Here is a 17,556-nt window from a genome sequence, read left to right on the forward strand (position 1 = left end):
CCAACGCGCATCAAAGGCACATATCTTACGTCTCCAACAAGCCATATTCCGTTTTACTCATACCATTGTACGCTCCTCTTGTCAGGGACGTGGAACCAGAGCACTGCGAGTCATAGACTTGAAATATAACAGTACGCCAAGAGCGTGGATCCTATGCTTCTACATTACTCCTAGTAAGACGCGCTCCCTTCTCTGATGTCTGGCGCAAGCTCACAGTCGCTAGTTTGCACCTCTTTTCGCAAACACATCCCTTGCCTCCTTTCTGCCTGTATCATTGCGACGTACTCTTCTAGTACCGAATGAGAACTCAAGACAAGAACCATGAAATCGACGTCCTTATTGATATCTGCACAAGTCTTTTGATCCGTGCGCGCGTGCCGCTTTGTAGGCCGATCAATTATTCGTTTGAACTGATGATGATCCCTTTAGACTTCGGGGCCAAGCATAGGCTTCAGCGGCATCGAGGGTGGCGGAAGCCGGATGGTGGCGTTAAACCACAAGTTGATATGAATTATATCAATCTACTGTTCGCTGACCTTGATATCATCACTTTTCGAAAAACATTGACAATCCACTATGCGCCCCCAAGATTTTCACCGCCCCAATCACCCCGGGTGGAAACAACCGCATTCTCCGTTGAATATCACTGGGTACCAGTTCTAACCGCCCGTCCCGTAGGTGATTTTTTATAGTGCTAGGAACCGTTTTTTGTTTGCCGGATTCACCACCTCGAAAACGAGGACTCGCCACAGGTGCATGCACCGTTACATTTTATGCCTTCCGCCCAGTCCCCAATCAGGATTCCACATAAGCACTTAGTCTCCCCTAGACAGATATAGAAAAAGCTTGGAAGACACTCCTTCCTTCTAATACATACACCAACCTTTGAGCAGTCGATAGCGTGCACTATTTACTAGTCAGCAACGTTTAGTGACCTTGCCAGGAAACCAGATGATCCAGGAGCGAGTCTGACAAGCTCAATAAGTAACATGAAAATGTGAAGCGTTTAAATTTCTGCAGCAAATTTACATCCCACTTGATTTATGAATAATGATAACTCTTCCAAGGCCCCGATGACCACTCTCCTCCCCCAATGTATTCCTGAATATGTGCAGTGAGCAAGTGGACAAGTGGTGCGTTATTCCTTAGGCATCACGACGTAAGGGAGAGGGGAGGTCAATCGTATCTTCTAAGCGAGTAACCTCCGATTTATCGATATGAACAGCATGCTTCATACCCCAGTCCAATATTTTCTCGAAATTCCTGCATTGATGACGGGTGTTAAAGTTAGGGTAAGGAACCTTGTGTCCCTTCACCCAGTCCCATGTGATCATCGTCACGTCGGCATTGCACATGATATTCTGCCTAATCATTTCGATGCAGTGGTCTGAAGTGTAACAGTATATCATAATCAGGAGTGCATCAAGCTAGAAATAACACTTACCAAGATGCATACGAACTACTTGGGGGCTGTCCTGGAACCCAGACTCTATGGGCTCATAATACTCCATCCAGGAGGCTTTGCGAAGGAAGTTCTACACAAATGTGAGCCAAGAACGACCAGACTGTCGGTGTAATATAGCTTGCCAGACAATGCAGTTGGTGGGTGACTTCCATAGATACCATGAAACCTCCACCAATTTTGTCCGGATACCTCACTTTCGAACGTAAATCCGTTTCGCCGGCTTTGTGCATCTCCTCAAGCGTCATTTGAGTTGGTCGCACTGGGTTTCATGGAGGTGAACAATTACTTACTAGTATAACAGGATCAAATCTAACGACGTACCATCACGAGATATTTTGTACCAAGCGGCATCGATTTGTGGAGAAGGGGGGCCACGATAGATAGAAGGAAAGTTGAGGGTTCCGTTAAACCTTACAATCATGGGCTCGACAGCAACATTTGCTGGAGCTGTGATGGATCAATTACTACTATGCCGTTCGACGCTGTCTGTCCACTCACAGTAAATAAGAATGTCGTCGCGCAAGCGAGCTGAAGGGGTGCCCATCCACAGAATGAAGAAGAGCATCGATGTGCAAATAAGTGCGCCATGGCTCAACCATGGCCGGCGAAGGATACGCGGCTTGGGATGAGGTTCTAAACCCAACCTTCCTGCATCACTAGATAATTTCTCGTCGTCGTCGACGGTATCAATAGGAGAGTACTGCGAGAAGTCTTTGACCATGGCGAGGGTGTTGGGGACAAATGAGCTACTTGCCCTGGGTCTAGGAGCCTTTTATGTGGAATGGGGCTATCGAAAAGACGCAGGACCTGTTCTACTACTAAGTACTGACATTGACGTGGCATGGTATCGGTGAATCGCAGGCCTAGGATATCCATGGCGCTTCGAAGCGCTTCGAATTCGGAGCATTTCGTATGCGGGCCAGCGGACCATCATGACAACTTCATGACTCAATTTGCCAGGTCGTGGTGGGTGTACATTAAAGACGATCTTATCCTAGTAAGTACAGCCACCGTGACAGGTGAGCTATCCAAATGCAGTATCAACTCAGACTGTCGCACCACGTCACATTGCACCCAGAACGTTTATTTGGGCCACTGAATCACTGGGTATGGAAGTGCACAAGCACATCCCATGATGATGGCGACAGAGCTTTGATTCATCTGCCACGACTGAGCAATGTCACGTAACTCATCGCGGCTGTGCCACGCCTGGAACTTCATCAGCGATCACCATGGCAAGTGTCAACGTTCTCAATAACTTGCAGCTAATTCCATCTCGAAGAAAACGAATCAATAAAATTCTGCCACTGCATACGTCAAAGGGCCAATTGTGGACGCTTGCCATCCAAGGATTTTTTTTGAAAACCGAATGTTACAGGGAGCAGCCGGGAACGCAATTCAAATTTTGAAAGAGGGGCGACGTAATTATAATGACCTTGTCCTTGTGAAACGTGGCGTTTGAGTGCAGCCCCACTGCAGGCCCTGGGTGATCCGATAGGGTTCTAACTTTCCTCTCTTACTGTGAGAAAAGTTGCTCCAGGTTCTCGTGTGCCAACTCAAGCCTTCACGGACACTGTTGCGGCTTCTGATACGAATAAAACAAGTTCTCAAATGTCCTGACTCTCTGGTTCATGTATCCAGCCCATCGATTACAAATCTAGATTTTTGTTAACAAATTATGCGCGAGGAATATCATTCCCCTGTCGATGGGGTGAACGATGATGAATAGTAGTATAGCAACTACTAGACCTCCACCGAAATCCCGCTTCCTTCACCTATGGTCACGGCTACCTCACGCTATGGGCACGGGCGCCTTCGATAGATGATATGGTTATGTATTGTAGGTGGATAATAAAATCAACGCACAGGACCTTACTTACCCCTTACAGCTCAAGGAAACGAGCTCTCGAATCCATCGGCATCGTAAGATTCAACGGAAGTTTTAGTGCTACTTCCATATACCGTGGTATTCCATCCCTAGAAATTGACGTCATTTGGGATAGAATATCTCTTAATGGTTGCGCCCGCGCTTTTCTTCCATCATAGGCGATTACTGACGGGAAATTTTTTCAGCGGCGCCGCCCAATTCGTATGACGCTTGAGCAATTGATCAGAACAGGGGGAAGACCTTCTCCAGCCATGGCTAGGTATCCGGACAAATACGGCGGAGGCTACGTGGCAACAGTAGAAGTCATTCACCAGCTCCATTGCATAGTCAGTTGTAATGCAGGGGGGCTGGTGTATATTGCATGTACTGTTGACATCGGGCGCTGCCCTGAAACGACAATAAACTGGATTTTTTTTCAAATAAAAGGGAGGCTGGTCGACCTTTGGTTACTTGCCTTCAGGACATGCTTCGCAGTGTCAGCTGGGGTGCCTATCATCATGGTGACATGGCACACGAATCCCCCGAAGACTTCCGCACCCATGTCGGTAGGTATATTGTTTCCTGCACTGTCCACGTCCTGCTTATGTTGTACCTCATACCACTGCATTGTGTTGGAATACCCGCACGGCGCACGCTCGAGTTGACACCATCACCGAGCTTGGATTTCATTGCATCTCGCAGCTAGGCCAGGGGCGCCCACCACATGATACCAGTAAGAAGGAACGACTATCTTCATTCGTCTATGGTCTGTCTAGGGGAGACTACATGATACCGTTCGATCGTTCCAACAGGCCATCAACGGCACATCTCAACTCTGTATCCAGCGAGCCACATTCAGTCCTTACCCGTACCATTGTACGCTGTTCTTGTCAGGAATGCGGAACCAGAGCACTGGTTATTTGTAGCTCTGGGCTCCGCCGGGGAGTTTTCTGAACTGGCAGAGCTTAAAGTCTGGATGAATAAATTCATCGTTCGATTACCACAAGCTGACGGAGAAAGTTGTTGCAAGTTTGGTATGTGTTCTTCTCTGCGAGTCATTTAAATGTAACGGAACGCCAAGAGGGATGTGATTCTTTTACATTACCCCTAGTAAGGTGCGCTTTCTTCTCTGATGTCTGACGCAAGCTCACAGTCGCCGGCTTGCACCTCTCATCGTAAACACCTCTCTTAACTCTATCCTGCCTGTATGGGACGTACTCTTCTCGTACCCAATAAAATCGATGTCCTCGTTGATCACATCCAACCTCGAGTGCAATGGCGGAAGTTGAAGGGTGGTGTTAAACTGCAAGTCAATACCACCAATGGCATCCGCGTCCCGTGCACTACGAACCCCTTGGGAAATTTCTTTACGCGCGCCTCACGCAAAAATGCGCGACCCACTACATAGAACCCGTACCCGGCTCGTTGCTGAAGAAAGTCTCAGTCACAACGGTGTTATCTCCGCCTATTCCTCCGACACCCTATCACTGCCGTTCTCCAACGAGCTCCATCAGCGAAGATAGTATACCCCTTAGGCCACCCACACCAAACAAGGTTTTGCTACGAAAGAAGTCGCCGCCGTGTGTACGACAAGATACGAATTTCTGGAGGGCATCCGGCCTGCGAATTAGAGTTGTCCTCATGCTGGGCTCAAAGTGCCACCTTCCAAGACTCGGCCTGCGAACTCGCGACAGGCAACCATCGGCCTCCTTCCGTGGCTGAACACAAGAATGTGAGTGTCTGTCTGCGCCTTGCCATCTCATGTGTGCTCCACGTGGACAGCCACCTAGCTGCCTGCCGCCCAATCTATTGATCCTTGCAGTAGTGCAAGTAGTACATTACAGTTTGTCATGTAGGCGGTTGATTAGAACATCCACTTCCCTACGTAGAGCAGCCCACTCCTCCATTAACATTACGAATTCAGAACCACTGCGAGGTTTCCATCAGCGACTTCCTGAGTGCAACTTCGAAGTGCTCTTGCAACCAGACAAAACGATCAGGGCGCTTTCGGCTGCTTGGAACTTCTCATAATCTTTGGCCTCCTCGGTAGTCCATTGACTTACGTGTTTCAGCTGCGTATTCCTTCATGGCAGGAATGACATCTGCTTCGAAACGAGTCCTGTCGTTTCGTAGCCTCTTGAACTTGAGTATGGAAAACGTATAGACAGTGCGCCGAAGCTCCTGTTCGAGGTGGGCCGTGTTATTACCTTTGTCAAGTCCGGGCGTGTCCATGTTATCCTTCCCTTGCAGAGGTGAGCGAAGGGAAGAGCGTATGCTTTTGAGCTGGGAAAAGACGTCCAGTAGATGTGATAGAATTTCTGAATGAAGGACCGTCGTTACCCGCGATGGGAAGGACGCAGAATTTCGGTTTCATAGAGGGAGACAGTGAAAACTTGTCCACTAGGCTGATTGATGGAGATAGCGGCCACTGCGCGTGCAATACAGCAATAATGCGCTTGCAATTTCTTTAAGTGAAAATCAGGAAGGCTGAGCTCATCTCGTCTACTAATAGAGGGTTATAACGTGTTTTCCTTTGAACACAAGACTTGCAGGATTGCCAGCAGAATCTCCGGTACCTGACGGGGGTCGACTAGGAGCGAGTAGGAGAGTCAATTGGCTGACTAAGCCAGTGAGGAACCCCAACTGCGCCTCATTGCAACGAAGTCCACGGTGTAAAGTTTAAACTGTGTTCTGCATCAACCACACTGGCCTATCTCTGATTTTAAATGGGTCGCGACAGACTAGCAGCTCTCAGGGTATTCACCTTTCTAGTCTTCATGATTAAACATGCTGATGGACACATACTCAGGCGCAGCGGCAGGGTGCTACACCCGACCCAGGACAGGGGGACTATGAGATGCAAACCGACCCTTCCCCTTCTACAAACTGGGGCTGGTAATGGTGCAGGAACTGACGCTTTGTCTGCTTTCTATGCCGAAGTGCGTCGATTTATTGTCGTATTTCTCTCCCTTACACACCCACATTTCAATTTAGACCACCTCCATCGAAGAATCTATCCAACAATTTGATGCGAATGTCACTCGCGTCGCTGAACTGCACTCGCGCTCCCTGAACGCCCTTGATGATTCAGCAACGCAAGCGAATGTAGTTCAGCTCGAACGCCTCACCGACGAGACCAGGCAGCTCAGCAACGGACTCGCTAACCGTATTCGTGCCCTCGAGAAACCTGCTGGAGCTGGCCAAGATGCTCAAATTCGCAAGAACAGAGTATGCCACCCATCCCGTTTCTACAATCCAGTCGTTGACATGATTGCCAGATTGATTTTGTTCGGACAAAATTTATGGCCACCTTGCAGCGCTACCAAGACGTCGAGCGCCAGTACCGCCAGCAGTACCGCCAACGTGTGGAGCGACAATTTAAAATAGGTATGCTCAGCTCTCATTCTCTTAATCCCCAAATTTCAATTCACATTCCAAGTGAAACCCGATGCGACGCCTGACGAAGTTGCTGCCGTGGTGAATGATGATCAAGGCGGAGGAAGCCAAATATTTGCGCAAGCGGTGAGCCTCTATTCACTTAGAAAAGGATCGTGGCGTTCATCTATACTGCGCAGCTCACTTCGTCGAACCGATACGGGGATTCAAGGGCTGCATATCGAGAAGTGCAGGACAGACACCAAGACATTCGGCGCATTGAGCAGACCCTCGGAGAGCTGGCTCAATTATTCAATGACGTGGGTGCAACACCTACGCGCATGATACATTTGTTAAGGATGTTTTTAGATGGCCACCCTTCTAGGCGAGCAAGAAGAGAAAATTGACGCTATCGAGACACAAGCTGCAGGTGTCGCACATGACACCGAGGGAGGGTATGCAGCTCTTATCATTACATATGCGCACGGTCACTAACTGCCTTCAGAATGAAGCACACCGAAGTTGCAGTAAAACACGCCCGCTCTGCCCGACGAAAACGTTGGATCTGCTTCTGGCTCACCATCATCATCATCCTCGCAGCTGTTGGCATCGGAGTGGGTGTGTACTTCAGCCAGCATCCAAAGTCGAGTTAGTCTAGTGGTTGAAGAAGCTATGGAGTATTGACGGGAGTATTCGTGAATGAAGACGGACATGACTGAGTTGTATACCCCTTACTTTCCTTTATGATGGCCGCTGCCTCCATGCTTTAGTGGTACATAGTTATTGCATAGTTAAGTTAATACGGTCTGGTATTTGGTTTGCCGATAAATATAGCTGGTACAAGCAAGATGACGATAGCAATATTACGTCACGTGCGTTTTGCCGTCAGGACCGCGCAAAATTGGCACAACCTCCGTTCACGGCGTCCTCTTTCATTGAATTGCCTTGACTTTCCTTCAAGTTCTCCCACTGCAGCGTGCGCCTGCAATGACGAAAAACGGTTCTGCAAATCCCTCCCGCAAGGTGCGCCGGCGTGGCTCAATCGACGTCGTCGACGCAAAGGTCGCAGTCGACCTTGCCACAGCTCAGACATACTCTGAAAATGTCTTCCTTTTCGTGCCCAACCTCATTGGTGCGACAGTTTTGCTGCGTTAATGTTGGTTATGCACTGATTCGAACCCTTTGGGACGTAGGGTATACGCGTATCATCCTTGCGGGGCTTTCGCTCCACTTCATGAGTTATCACCCCAAATACTGCACTCTTGCATACGTGATATCATGTCTATTGGACGCTGTGGATGGTCAGGTCGCACGTGCCCTGGGACAGACGTCGAAATTCGGTGCGGTGTTGGACATGGTCACGGATCGGTGTGTCATCTGTTGCAATGTCACGGTCAGTTCCTCTTACTTATCTTACCATGCGCGCCTCCAGGTGTACGACGTCATGTTTGCTCTGCTACCTTTCTTCCGCATACCCGGAATTTTGCCATGGTGTTCCAGTTCCTTATCGCGCTTGATTTCGCCAGTCATTACATGCACATGTACAGGTGCGTGTTTAGTTGACCTTCTTGCATGTCGAGTCCTTATCAGGCCTTCGTTTATACTTGTTCAGCTCACTCGTCACTGGTTCGCGGAGCCACAAGCTCGTGACGAGCGAAGTCAGCCGTATCCTAGTGGTATTACTACAACGATTCCGTGAGTCTTCCGTAACACTCGCACGGTAGCTTAGACTAATCCAGTGCACAAAACAGCGTACCCTGTTCTTCATGTGCGCAGGCAATGAGCTCTTCTTCGTCTCTCTCTACCTCATGAAATGGGTGCCCACACCTATTGGGCTCGGCAGTCTACTCCCCATGGCTCGCGCACCTCACCTGGCCCGAGCTTGTTGCCATCCCCAGCGCATTCGTCTGCGTAGGGAAGAACATTATTAATCTCGTACAGCTCTGGAAGGCCTCGAAGATCCTCGTAGGGGTGGACCTTGCAGAACGTGCAATTGCGCGTGAGGTACAGGCCAAAAAGGAGTGATGTGGGCCGTGGACGGACGAATATCATACATACTACATATGCTGCTTCGTGCATAATGGGACGGTGTAATGCATTCCTTGTTTTTTTTTTTTGGTATATCATGATGTAAATATTTACAGCATAACGCAAATTTGAAACTAGCGCGACAATAGCCTGAGTGCGGGGGCGTTACTATACTAGCCTAGTATAGCGTCAAATCTCCTACCAATCATAGTAGCCCTGTCCGCCCTCCTAGTCTCTTGTTTGTTTGAAGCAGTGGCACATTAGTGCTGTTAGAACTGCGTGAGTTTTCCTCTCCATCAACAACTTCCTCAGTCTAATGCTAAAGTGGTTCCTTCGCCAACCAATACCTGATAGAAGAGTTCTTTTCTCCAAAATCTGGAATGCTCCAGGATGGATACAACTTGCCGTGGGATCCCTTGGCGAAGTACTTCTGGTCTCCTGGACCAACAGAACTGTTGTAAGCGCGGAATAAGGCATGGCACGGATAGCACGATAATTTCGAAACCCCGATATAATTAAATGGCGGATATGAGTTAATGAGCGAGTGATGCCGGAGGAGTACTAGTAGGGCTTCACCATGAACACACGACTTCAAGGTGTGTGTTGTGCGTTGTATGAGGGAATTAGTGTTTGAGATCACATTTTCCACGATTTCTTCGTCTGATATCTAAACTAGCGATGGTCTGTCGGATGATCAATGGCCTTTGAGACGTGAAAGGTAGGAGTTTGAACTCTGTCGATTAGCTCTATGCATATGGTGAGGGAGCCAAGAACATTTCCTATTCGAAAAGGGTATGCGACATTCTCGATGAGTGTATCAATGTGATAACTACGTGAGAACACTTTCGAGAAGAATCTCTTGAGTGGTAATACAGTTTCGATGGTAGTTCAACGCGCTAGGCTCTACATCAACTTCTGTGGGCACGGAGAGGGCATAATAACTTATCTATTTCCCTCTCCCACATCTTTAGCCTCGGATTATCGGAATCATCTCCTATCATGCTCCGTAGCTCGAGGGCCGAATTGCGAATTATCAATGCAAGTAGCTGCAGCCCAAAGTAGCCTATCGTAAACAATCTGCAACGGCGTTTGCGGCTCTCTGGAACTTTTCATACTCTTCGATCTCGTCCGTCTTCCACTGGCTTTGTGTAGCGGCTGCGTGTGCCTTCACGGCGCGAAGGACGTCAGCTTTGAAACGACTCAGAGCGCGTCGTTTTGTGAGGCGATGTTTGAATTTGCGCATCGAATATGTAAAGAATGTCTTCGAGCTCGAGTGTGTTATCCCCTCTATGTGGTCTCAGGGTGTCCTTCTCGTCGTTCCATTCTTGCAGAGGTGTTTGAAGGGAGGCGCGTATGGTTCTGAGCTGAGAAAAGACCCCCTGTAAATGTGTTGGAAGGCCTTCAGGAACACCGTCGTCAGCTGCCATGTGAAGGACGCAGGCTTCCTGGTTGGAAGAGAGAGAGAGACCGCGATAACTTGTCCGCAATGCTCGTTAATGGAGATTGCGGCTACTGAATCCAATAGAGTCATGATCTGCTGTGACTTCTTGACGCTGAGATCGTCGGGAATTCGGCTCAGTTCGTCTCTTGAGGAGTCCGCCATATTCTTGCTCGAGTACATGGCTTGCATGATGGCTAACGGGACCTCCGGTGATGCATGTGCGAGTTCCATGGCAGGGGTGTGGTGAGTAATTATTCGCGGGCCTTCGGGGACGATCTAATAGACAAGTATACTAGGGACTCGTCAGTTCTGGTCTAATTGATACGTAGAGACTATTAACTCACATCTCAGTCTCTTGAAAGAAGCTGAAATGCGCTCGTGGTACTGCTGGCGTTCTTATAATAAGCTAGATAGAAACGAAAAATATATCAAACGAATAAGTAACTTATTGTAGGACGCGAGCCGACGTCAACACGTCGCTCGACAATGTCCTTTTTGGCTTGGGCTCGGACCAGCTGTCACTCTCTCTCCTCAACCATCTCGGATCGGTCGGTCTTCTTCGTCTCTGATCGCTCGGATCGTTCGGACTCTAACATGGGGTGCGTGTCCTCGACGAGCAGAGGTCCAAGAGGGGTAGTACTAGTAAACAGAGTCGATTGGCTGACTAAGACCAAGCTAGTGATTCCTCTACACGGCGTAAACGTTCTGGCCACGTGGTAGCAGCTGATTATCGCAACAACTTGTCCAGGCTGGTTAATGCTACTGAGTTGGACTCAGTGGCCGCAAAGATCATCAGGAATTCGGCTCAGTTCGGCTCGTCTACCAATTGTGATACTATCTTGAATACATGGCTTGCACCATCATGATGGCTAACAGGACCTCCGGTGATTCGATGGGCACTTTTTTTTTTGAATCGAATTATTGCCCTTTGGGGTATGCTACCCTATGTTGGACACTAATAACTAGTCTAGGGGGCCCCTGTGCCCCGCGCCTCATCTCTAAATTTGCAAATGCCCCAGGATAGGACGTACCCCCTGGTCCGCCGTTCCCCCCGGCCGTTTTAGGTGCACAACTTATCAAAGATGGGCCGACTATTCTACAAGAGCGATAATGAGTCTTGAGCAACTGCGAGCGTTTGATCGTCATAGACGCGTACTCGGCCGCCGAAGCGGCCATCGATGGGCACTGCGAGGGGAAACGGTAGTGAACGGAGTCAGACTGTCAATTGGCTGATAAACTTGGACCAAGCTATGTACTGATGGCATGATGAACTAACCGCAGTCCTCCGCAGTTGAAACTATGCAACTGATCAATAATCTCCCTTCCTGCCGCAGACACTGCGTAATAACTGTTTGTCTCAGTCAGGTTGTCTTTTAAAAGCGGTACATTTCCTAGACTATATAGAGCACTTCAGCTTCCTACGATCCACCCACTAACAGATCTATATTCCACCTACCACCCAGTATGACTATTGCTACTACCTCGCTTGGCGGTACTGCATCTAACATCACCATTGGCAAAGTGGCTGTATGTATGCTACTCCTCTTTCTAAAGTGTTTGCTAACTTTCCTTGCCAGCATGGTTTGATGATGATGACGTGCGTTTTCTTTCGATACCGTTCAAGTTGGATCACGTTAACACTATTCATATAGATGGACACCCAAACCAGTCCCAGACGAACAGTGTTTTGAGGCCATCAAGGCTGGCGTGGACGCACTTCCACCCGGCACAAAGATGTTCATCAACGGAGGTAGGTCGAAGTCCCCCATATACACATACTACGTGCTAACTCCAACCATAGGGGAATTCTACGGGCAAAATTTATCAACCACGAACCTTGAGATGATCGCTAGGTTTTTCGAGAAGTACCCCGACTACGCAGACAAGACTTCTTGTCCGTCAAGGTTCGCTATATCCATACTTCCACCTCCTGGTGATTGACTCTTTACCTTTCAGGGAGGATTAAAAGTTGGCGGAGTACCAGCACCCGATGGCTCGTAAGTTTATGTCACACATTATTGTAATGAGACCTTAAATTTGGTCGTCAGGCCCGCCAACTTGAGACGAAGTGTGGAGCTTATCAACGAGAAGCTTCGCGGCACCAAGCGCCTTGATCTGTTCCAGAGCGCACGCGTAGACCCCAAGGTTTCTTTGGAAGAATCGATCCGGGCACTGGTTGAGCTCAAGAAGGAAGGTAAACTAGACCATATTGGCATGTCCGAATGCAGCGCAGATTCTCTGCGGCGTGGTAATGCGGTGCGTGCATAGTATGACCGTCAAGACATCCGCTCAATACTCTCCAGGTACACCCCATTGCTGCTGTCGAGATCGAGGTCAGCCCATGGGCATACGAAGAGGAGGGCAAGAAAGGTGTGAAACCAGACATAGTGTTTCGTTGGAGTACTTAACTTCTCTCCTTCTTGTTAGTCATTGCGACCGCTGAGGAGCTGGGAATTGCTGTGATCGCGTACTCGTGAGTGTCATGCTAGTACGCGCCTGTTCTGAGCTCACGTACAAACATTAGCCCGCTTGGTCGTGGATTTTTAACTGGTCAGATCAAGAGACTTGGGGATATTCCGGGTAATACCATCGTTTTGTGACATTTATCTGCTATGCTTATCAATTTTTCTTGTCAGAGGGAGATGTCCGCCGCACCCTGCCCCGTTTCCAAGAGGATGTAAGTTCCCCGACATCTGCTTGATCGTTACCTTACCCATAGCTCTACAGAACTTCAAACACAATTTTGCCATCGTAGATGCATTGACTGCAATCGCGAAGAGGAAGAACGTGACCTCTGCTCAACTCAGCATCGCTTGGGTTGCGTCCCTAGGCAAGCATGTCATCCCCTTGCCAGGTTCCTCGTGAGTTGCTGTTCAGACATAGTCTATGATTGTGGGTCCTAATTTTTTTGGTAGGCATGCTAAGCGCACTCTCGAGAATTGTGCTGGAGGAGACGTCGAGTTGTCTGCGGAAGACCTCGAAGAAATTAACAGTGTTATTAGCACTGCCGAAGTCAGGGGTGCTAGGTATCCCCATCAGGCGCTCCTCTGGGGTTAGATGGCTTCCTCATCCTTGAACGTAAATTGTGAAATGTGTACTTTTATTAGCCTTTCGTGATCAATATTTTGATATCGCTCATGCGCATATTCCTCGTTGTCCTACTGGCGTTAAGTGGTTCCAAGCAGCAATTCATTCACACATTTGATACAACGAATGCATAAGGCTCGAAATATGATTATAAAGTGACCACTAGTGAAACTTGAGACTCTTGGGAGTGACTTTGCTGGGAACAACTGTCAGCTTGACAGAAAGTCTGCCAGGATTTGGAGATTTCGCCCCGAATGCTATTATCTGGTGGACCCAATCCTAGTATTACTTGTCACAAACAATGTAATTGATTTGCGGTCAGATTGACAACATGATATCTAGGAATGTTTAAAAAGAGGGTGACAGATGCTTGTGAAGCTCAGCTCCCTCCCTCCCTACCTCATGAAATGGGCTCGGCGTCCCATGGCTCGCGCCCCTTACCTGGCCTGAGCTTGTTACCATTCCCAGCGCGTTCGTCTGTGTAGAGAAGAATATTATTAATCTCGTACAGCTCTGAAAGGCGTCGAAGATCATCGTAGGGGTAGACCTTGCAGAGCATGCACATGCGCGTGAGGCACATGCCACTACATCAGCGTCTGTGGGCACGGGGAGGTCATAATAGCTTACCTATCTCCCTCCCCCACGTCTTTAGCCCCGAATTATCGGAATGATGCTCCGAAACTCGAGGGCCGAATTATGAACTAGTAATGCAAGTTGCCGCAGAACGCAGACGGACTTGGCCTCCTCGTCGGGGCATAAAGCGGCTCATTTGACGCAACATGCGAGGGCGGCTGCAGCTGTCTGGAACGTCTCATAATCTGCAATCTATTTTCCACTCGCTTTATGTAGTGTTTGCGTATGCATTCATGGCGGGAAGTACGTCATATATGAAACGACTCAGACCGCGTCGTTTTGTGAGGCGATGTTTGAATTTGCGACACATGTAAATGTTGCCAATAAGCCTGTCTTTGAGTTCGAGTGTGTTATTCCCCCTGTCTGGTCTTGTGCCGTCTATCTCGTTATTCACGTCTCGTAGAGGTGTCTGAAGGGAAGCGCGTATGGTTCTGAGCTGGGAAAAAGACCCCCTGTAAATGTGTTGGAAGGTCTTCAGGAACACCGTCGTCAGCTGCCATGTGAAGAACGCAGGCTTCCTGGTTGACAGAGAGAGACCGCGATAACTTACCCGCCAAGCTCATTGCGGCCACTGACTCCAATAGAGCCATGATCCGCTGTGACTTCTTGACACTAAGATTATCAGGAATTCGGTTCAGTTTGTATTTTGAGGAGTCCGTCATATTCTTGCGTGAATGCATGGCTTGCATGATGGCTAACAGGACCTCCGGTGATGCACGTGCGGGATCCATGGCAGGGATGCGTGTCCTCGATGGGCAGAGGGGTAGTAAACACTCAACTTGAACAAGGCTACCGATCCATCTACATACGCCCCTTTAGCGCTTGCGGAGTGTGTTCAACAAAGTTAAGTTTCATTACCTAAGCATCAATTTTCTGATATGATTTATCTTATCTGGTTGAGTCACTAGAACAAAATGTATGTAAGTAGGACAGAGATCAAAGTGTTTTCTCGTCGTCTTCTCCAAAATGTGTGGTATACTTGCAGTTCATGGCATAGAAAACCCAGGAGCCGAGCGATCTCGGTTTTTGGCTCTCTCAAAACGTCTTCGTCATCGCGGACCTGACTGGTCCGGGTGTTTTGTCGGAAAGGAAGGTATACTCCTTCACGAACGCCTTGCCATTGTGGGCGTTGGTGCGTGACTTACTTCTACCATCTATTCTATTCTTATTCTTGACCCGTCGCGACTCAAGACACGGGCGCGCAACCCCTCGTCAGCGAGGACGGTCAGGTCATACTCGCTGTCAATGGTGAAATCTACAACCATCTCGCACTTCGTGCGGCCCTCGGTTCAACCGCCAAGTTTATGACACACTCTGATTGCGAGGTTATTATTCCTCTGGTGCGATATTCCATGCATCCGCCCATAGCAATTACTGACAGCCTGCAGTACAAAAAACATGACAAGGATCTTTGCAACATGCTCGATGGCATGTTTTCATTTGTACTTCTGGACGAGTCTGTGACTCCTACCAGAATAATTGCCTCCCGCGACCCCATTGGAATCACAACATTGTACCAAGGGTGGAGCTCGAAGCACCCTGGTGCAACATATTTTTCATCAGAGTTGAAAGCTCTCGTCGACGAATGTGACACGATTATTTCCTTCCCCCCTGGTCATGTCTACGACAGCCGTGACCAGTCCACGACGCGTTATTTCCAGCCAACCTGGTGGGATGGAGATGCGGAAACCGCTGTGCTTCCGACCACACCTGCAGATTATACCCTCCTCCGGGAGACCCTGGAAGCTGCAGTGCGCAAGCGGCTTATGTCCGAAGTGCCTTATGGCGTTCTCCTTAGTGGTGGACTGGATAGCAGCTTGATTGCTGCCATAGCTGCAAGGGAGACAGAAAAAGTTGTTCGAGCTCAGTACGAGGCTCGGCAGCGCAAGCTTGCTGAATCCATCAGCGGCCCTCCAACACCAAGGTTAGATGATCTGGCGCAGCAGGGTAAGCATGCTGAATTTCGCCCCTTATTTTCAAACTGAACAATCACCGTAGCTATGCTGACTTCTTGGCCACAATTGCATTCATTCTCCATCGGACTGGAGAACTCGCCCGATCTGCTTGCTGCCAGGAAAGCAGCCCATTTCCTAGGCACCGTGCACCACGAATATGTTTTCACAGTCCAGGAAGGCCTGGACGCCATCCCAGACGTCATTTATCACCTTGAGACCTACGACGTGACAACCGTTCGTGCAAGCACACCAATGTACCTCCTCAGCCGGAAAATCAAGGCGATGGGTGTCAAGATGGTCCTCAGCGGAGAGGGTAGCGATGAAATTCTTGGCGGTAAGCTGCGTTGAACCTGTTGCCGCGCGCTTGATTAACGCGCTGTTCAGGCTATCTGTATTTCCATGCTGCCCCTGACAGTAACTCTTTCCATCAGGAATGTGTTCGACGCGTCAAGAATCTTCACACCGCCGATTGCCTGCGCGCCAACAAGTTAGTAAGAACATACTTTTCCTCGGATCACTGACAGATCTAACCATAGATCGACAATGGCGTGGGGCCTGGAAGCCCGCGTACCCTTCCTCGATAAGGCCTTTTTAGAAGTCGCCATGAACATCGACGCGAAGGAAAAGATGTTTACTAAGGGTTTAAACCAAGCGGTCGACGAAGATGGACGTCCAAAGATGGAGAAGGTCTGCTACCTTGCTGCGTATTTCCGGACTTGAATGCCTCATCGTTTTCGCACAGTATATCCTTCGGAAAGCATTTGACTGTGCGCCGGAGGGGACGGTCTGTCGATCCCCGTAATCTCCAAAGCTGCCCTGCTCACCGACAAACTTTAGGCATATCTCCCGCGGTCTATTCTATGGCGCCAAAAGGAGCAATTCTCAGACGGCGTTGGATATTCTTGGATAGATGGGTTAGTCTACACGTTTTTCTGGCAGTGAGACGCTCTGGCTGATTTGGACTTCAATCACAGCATCAAGGACCACGCTGCGGCGTTCGTTTCTGATAAAGATTTTGCGAAGCGTGCAGAACGCTGGGCAGTCGATACCCCAGATACCAAAGAAGCCTATTATATTCGAGAACTATTTGATGGTAAGCAATATTTGGAAATAAACCGCCTCGAAGTACTGTCCTCATGTTCGTCAGGCCTTTTCCCTTCTGAGGCCGCAGCGAAGACTGCAGTGCGGTAAGTTTAGGTCAATGCTCTTTTGGGGGGGATATTTCTGATCTCCTGATCCAGCTGGATACCACGAGGCGACTGGGGATGCTCCTCGGACCCAAGTGGCCGTAGCGTCAGCATTCACAACGCGGCATATGAAACAGACTAAATCGACCAAAGCGGTGTCATACAATCGATAGCGAAGAAGCACAAGGGTGTGCGATTAAACTGTATATAGGTGGTGACTGCATCGTAATACCTGAGAGCATAAGCGAGCATATCTCAAGTACTTTAGATGGAAATCAGGGATGATTGGATATCTGTCGATTGTTCGATGTTTGTGTTCCGAATAGAGAATGTGATAAAAAAGATTGAAGGAGCATGAGTGAAAGAACAACGAGAGTGATGAGGTATCGTCAAATAATTGGGCACCGACTCTGACATAGCAGGATAAGGAGAGGAGAGACGCAAGAGCAAGATGAATGAATGTGTGTGTCGGTTGCGAGACGAGGTAAGGAAGTAATAAAGTAAGAGAGTGCAATATG

The 17,556-nt window shown here is 48.8% G+C and overlaps 6 protein-coding genes across 6 annotated transcripts; 4 read left to right on the top strand and 2 right to left on the bottom strand.

Annotated features, from left to right (window-relative positions):
* Positions 1-985: 985 nt before the first annotated feature.
* EDB91DRAFT_20234 (uncharacterized protein) lies at positions 986-2,074 on the bottom strand. The gene is made up of 4 exons (XM_041326410.1): positions 1,787-2,074; positions 1,588-1,724; positions 1,445-1,535; positions 986-1,387 (listed from the first exon to the last, which is right to left on the bottom strand). The coding sequence occupies exons 1-4, from the start codon at positions 1,884-1,886 to the stop codon at positions 1,146-1,148; spliced, it is 570 nt and encodes a 189-aa protein (XP_041184338.1). The 5' UTR covers positions 1,887-2,074; the 3' UTR covers positions 986-1,145.
* Positions 2,075-5,947: 3,873 nt separating this feature from the next.
* EDB91DRAFT_1093041 (syntaxin) lies at positions 5,948-7,565 on the top strand. Its single transcript, XM_041316785.1, has 7 exons — positions 5,948-6,271; positions 6,327-6,560; positions 6,611-6,719; positions 6,772-6,854; positions 6,908-7,027; positions 7,077-7,162; positions 7,213-7,565. The coding sequence occupies exons 1-7, from the start codon at positions 6,059-6,061 to the stop codon at positions 7,358-7,360; spliced, it is 993 nt and encodes a 330-aa protein (XP_041184339.1). The 5' UTR covers positions 5,948-6,058; the 3' UTR covers positions 7,361-7,565.
* On the top strand, positions 7,566-8,967 carry EDB91DRAFT_1093046 (CDP-alcohol phosphatidyltransferase-domain-containing protein). The gene is made up of 7 exons (XM_041316786.1): positions 7,566-7,839; positions 7,901-8,075; positions 8,140-8,198; positions 8,255-8,258; positions 8,320-8,380; positions 8,459-8,524; positions 8,589-8,967. Exons 1-7 carry the CDS (start codon positions 7,695-7,697, stop codon positions 8,730-8,732), a joined length of 654 nt encoding a protein of 217 aa, XP_041184340.1. The 5' UTR covers positions 7,566-7,694; the 3' UTR covers positions 8,733-8,967.
* Positions 8,968-10,032: 1,065 nt separating this feature from the next.
* EDB91DRAFT_1241564 (uncharacterized protein) lies at positions 10,033-10,407 on the bottom strand (the record flags this gene model as incomplete). The annotated part of the gene is made up of 1 exon (XM_041322091.1): positions 10,033-10,407. One exon carries the CDS (start codon positions 10,405-10,407, stop codon positions 10,033-10,035), a length of 375 nt encoding a protein of 124 aa, XP_041184341.1.
* Positions 10,408-11,215: 808 nt separating this feature from the next.
* EDB91DRAFT_1093055 (NADP-dependent oxidoreductase domain-containing protein) lies at positions 11,216-13,390 on the top strand. The gene is made up of 11 exons (XM_041316787.1): positions 11,216-11,729; positions 11,829-11,926; positions 11,978-12,070; positions 12,146-12,173; positions 12,225-12,432; positions 12,480-12,546; positions 12,604-12,649; positions 12,701-12,756; positions 12,813-12,853; positions 12,904-13,037; positions 13,092-13,390. Exons 1-11 carry the CDS (start codon positions 11,641-11,643, stop codon positions 13,231-13,233), a joined length of 1,002 nt encoding a protein of 333 aa, XP_041184342.1. The 5' UTR covers positions 11,216-11,640; the 3' UTR covers positions 13,234-13,390.
* A 1,472-nt stretch (positions 13,391-14,862) lies between these two features.
* Positions 14,863-17,180, top strand: EDB91DRAFT_1040963 (uncharacterized protein; the record flags this gene model as incomplete). Its single annotated transcript, XM_041312896.1, has 11 exons — positions 14,863-15,028; positions 15,088-15,236; positions 15,285-15,843; positions 15,895-16,185; positions 16,236-16,338; positions 16,388-16,538; positions 16,594-16,635; positions 16,689-16,765; positions 16,826-16,944; positions 16,999-17,038; positions 17,093-17,180. The coding sequence occupies 11 exons, from the start codon at positions 14,863-14,865 to the stop codon at positions 17,178-17,180; spliced, it is 1,785 nt and encodes a 594-aa protein (XP_041184343.1).
* Positions 17,181-17,556: the final 376 nt, after the last annotated feature.

This window comes from Suillus paluster (assembly GCF_016628075.1).
Source record: "Suillus paluster strain FC165 chromosome Unknown EDB91scaffold_1, whole genome shotgun sequence".
NCBI lineage: Eukaryota > Fungi > Basidiomycota > Agaricomycetes > Boletales > Suillaceae > Suillus > Suillus paluster.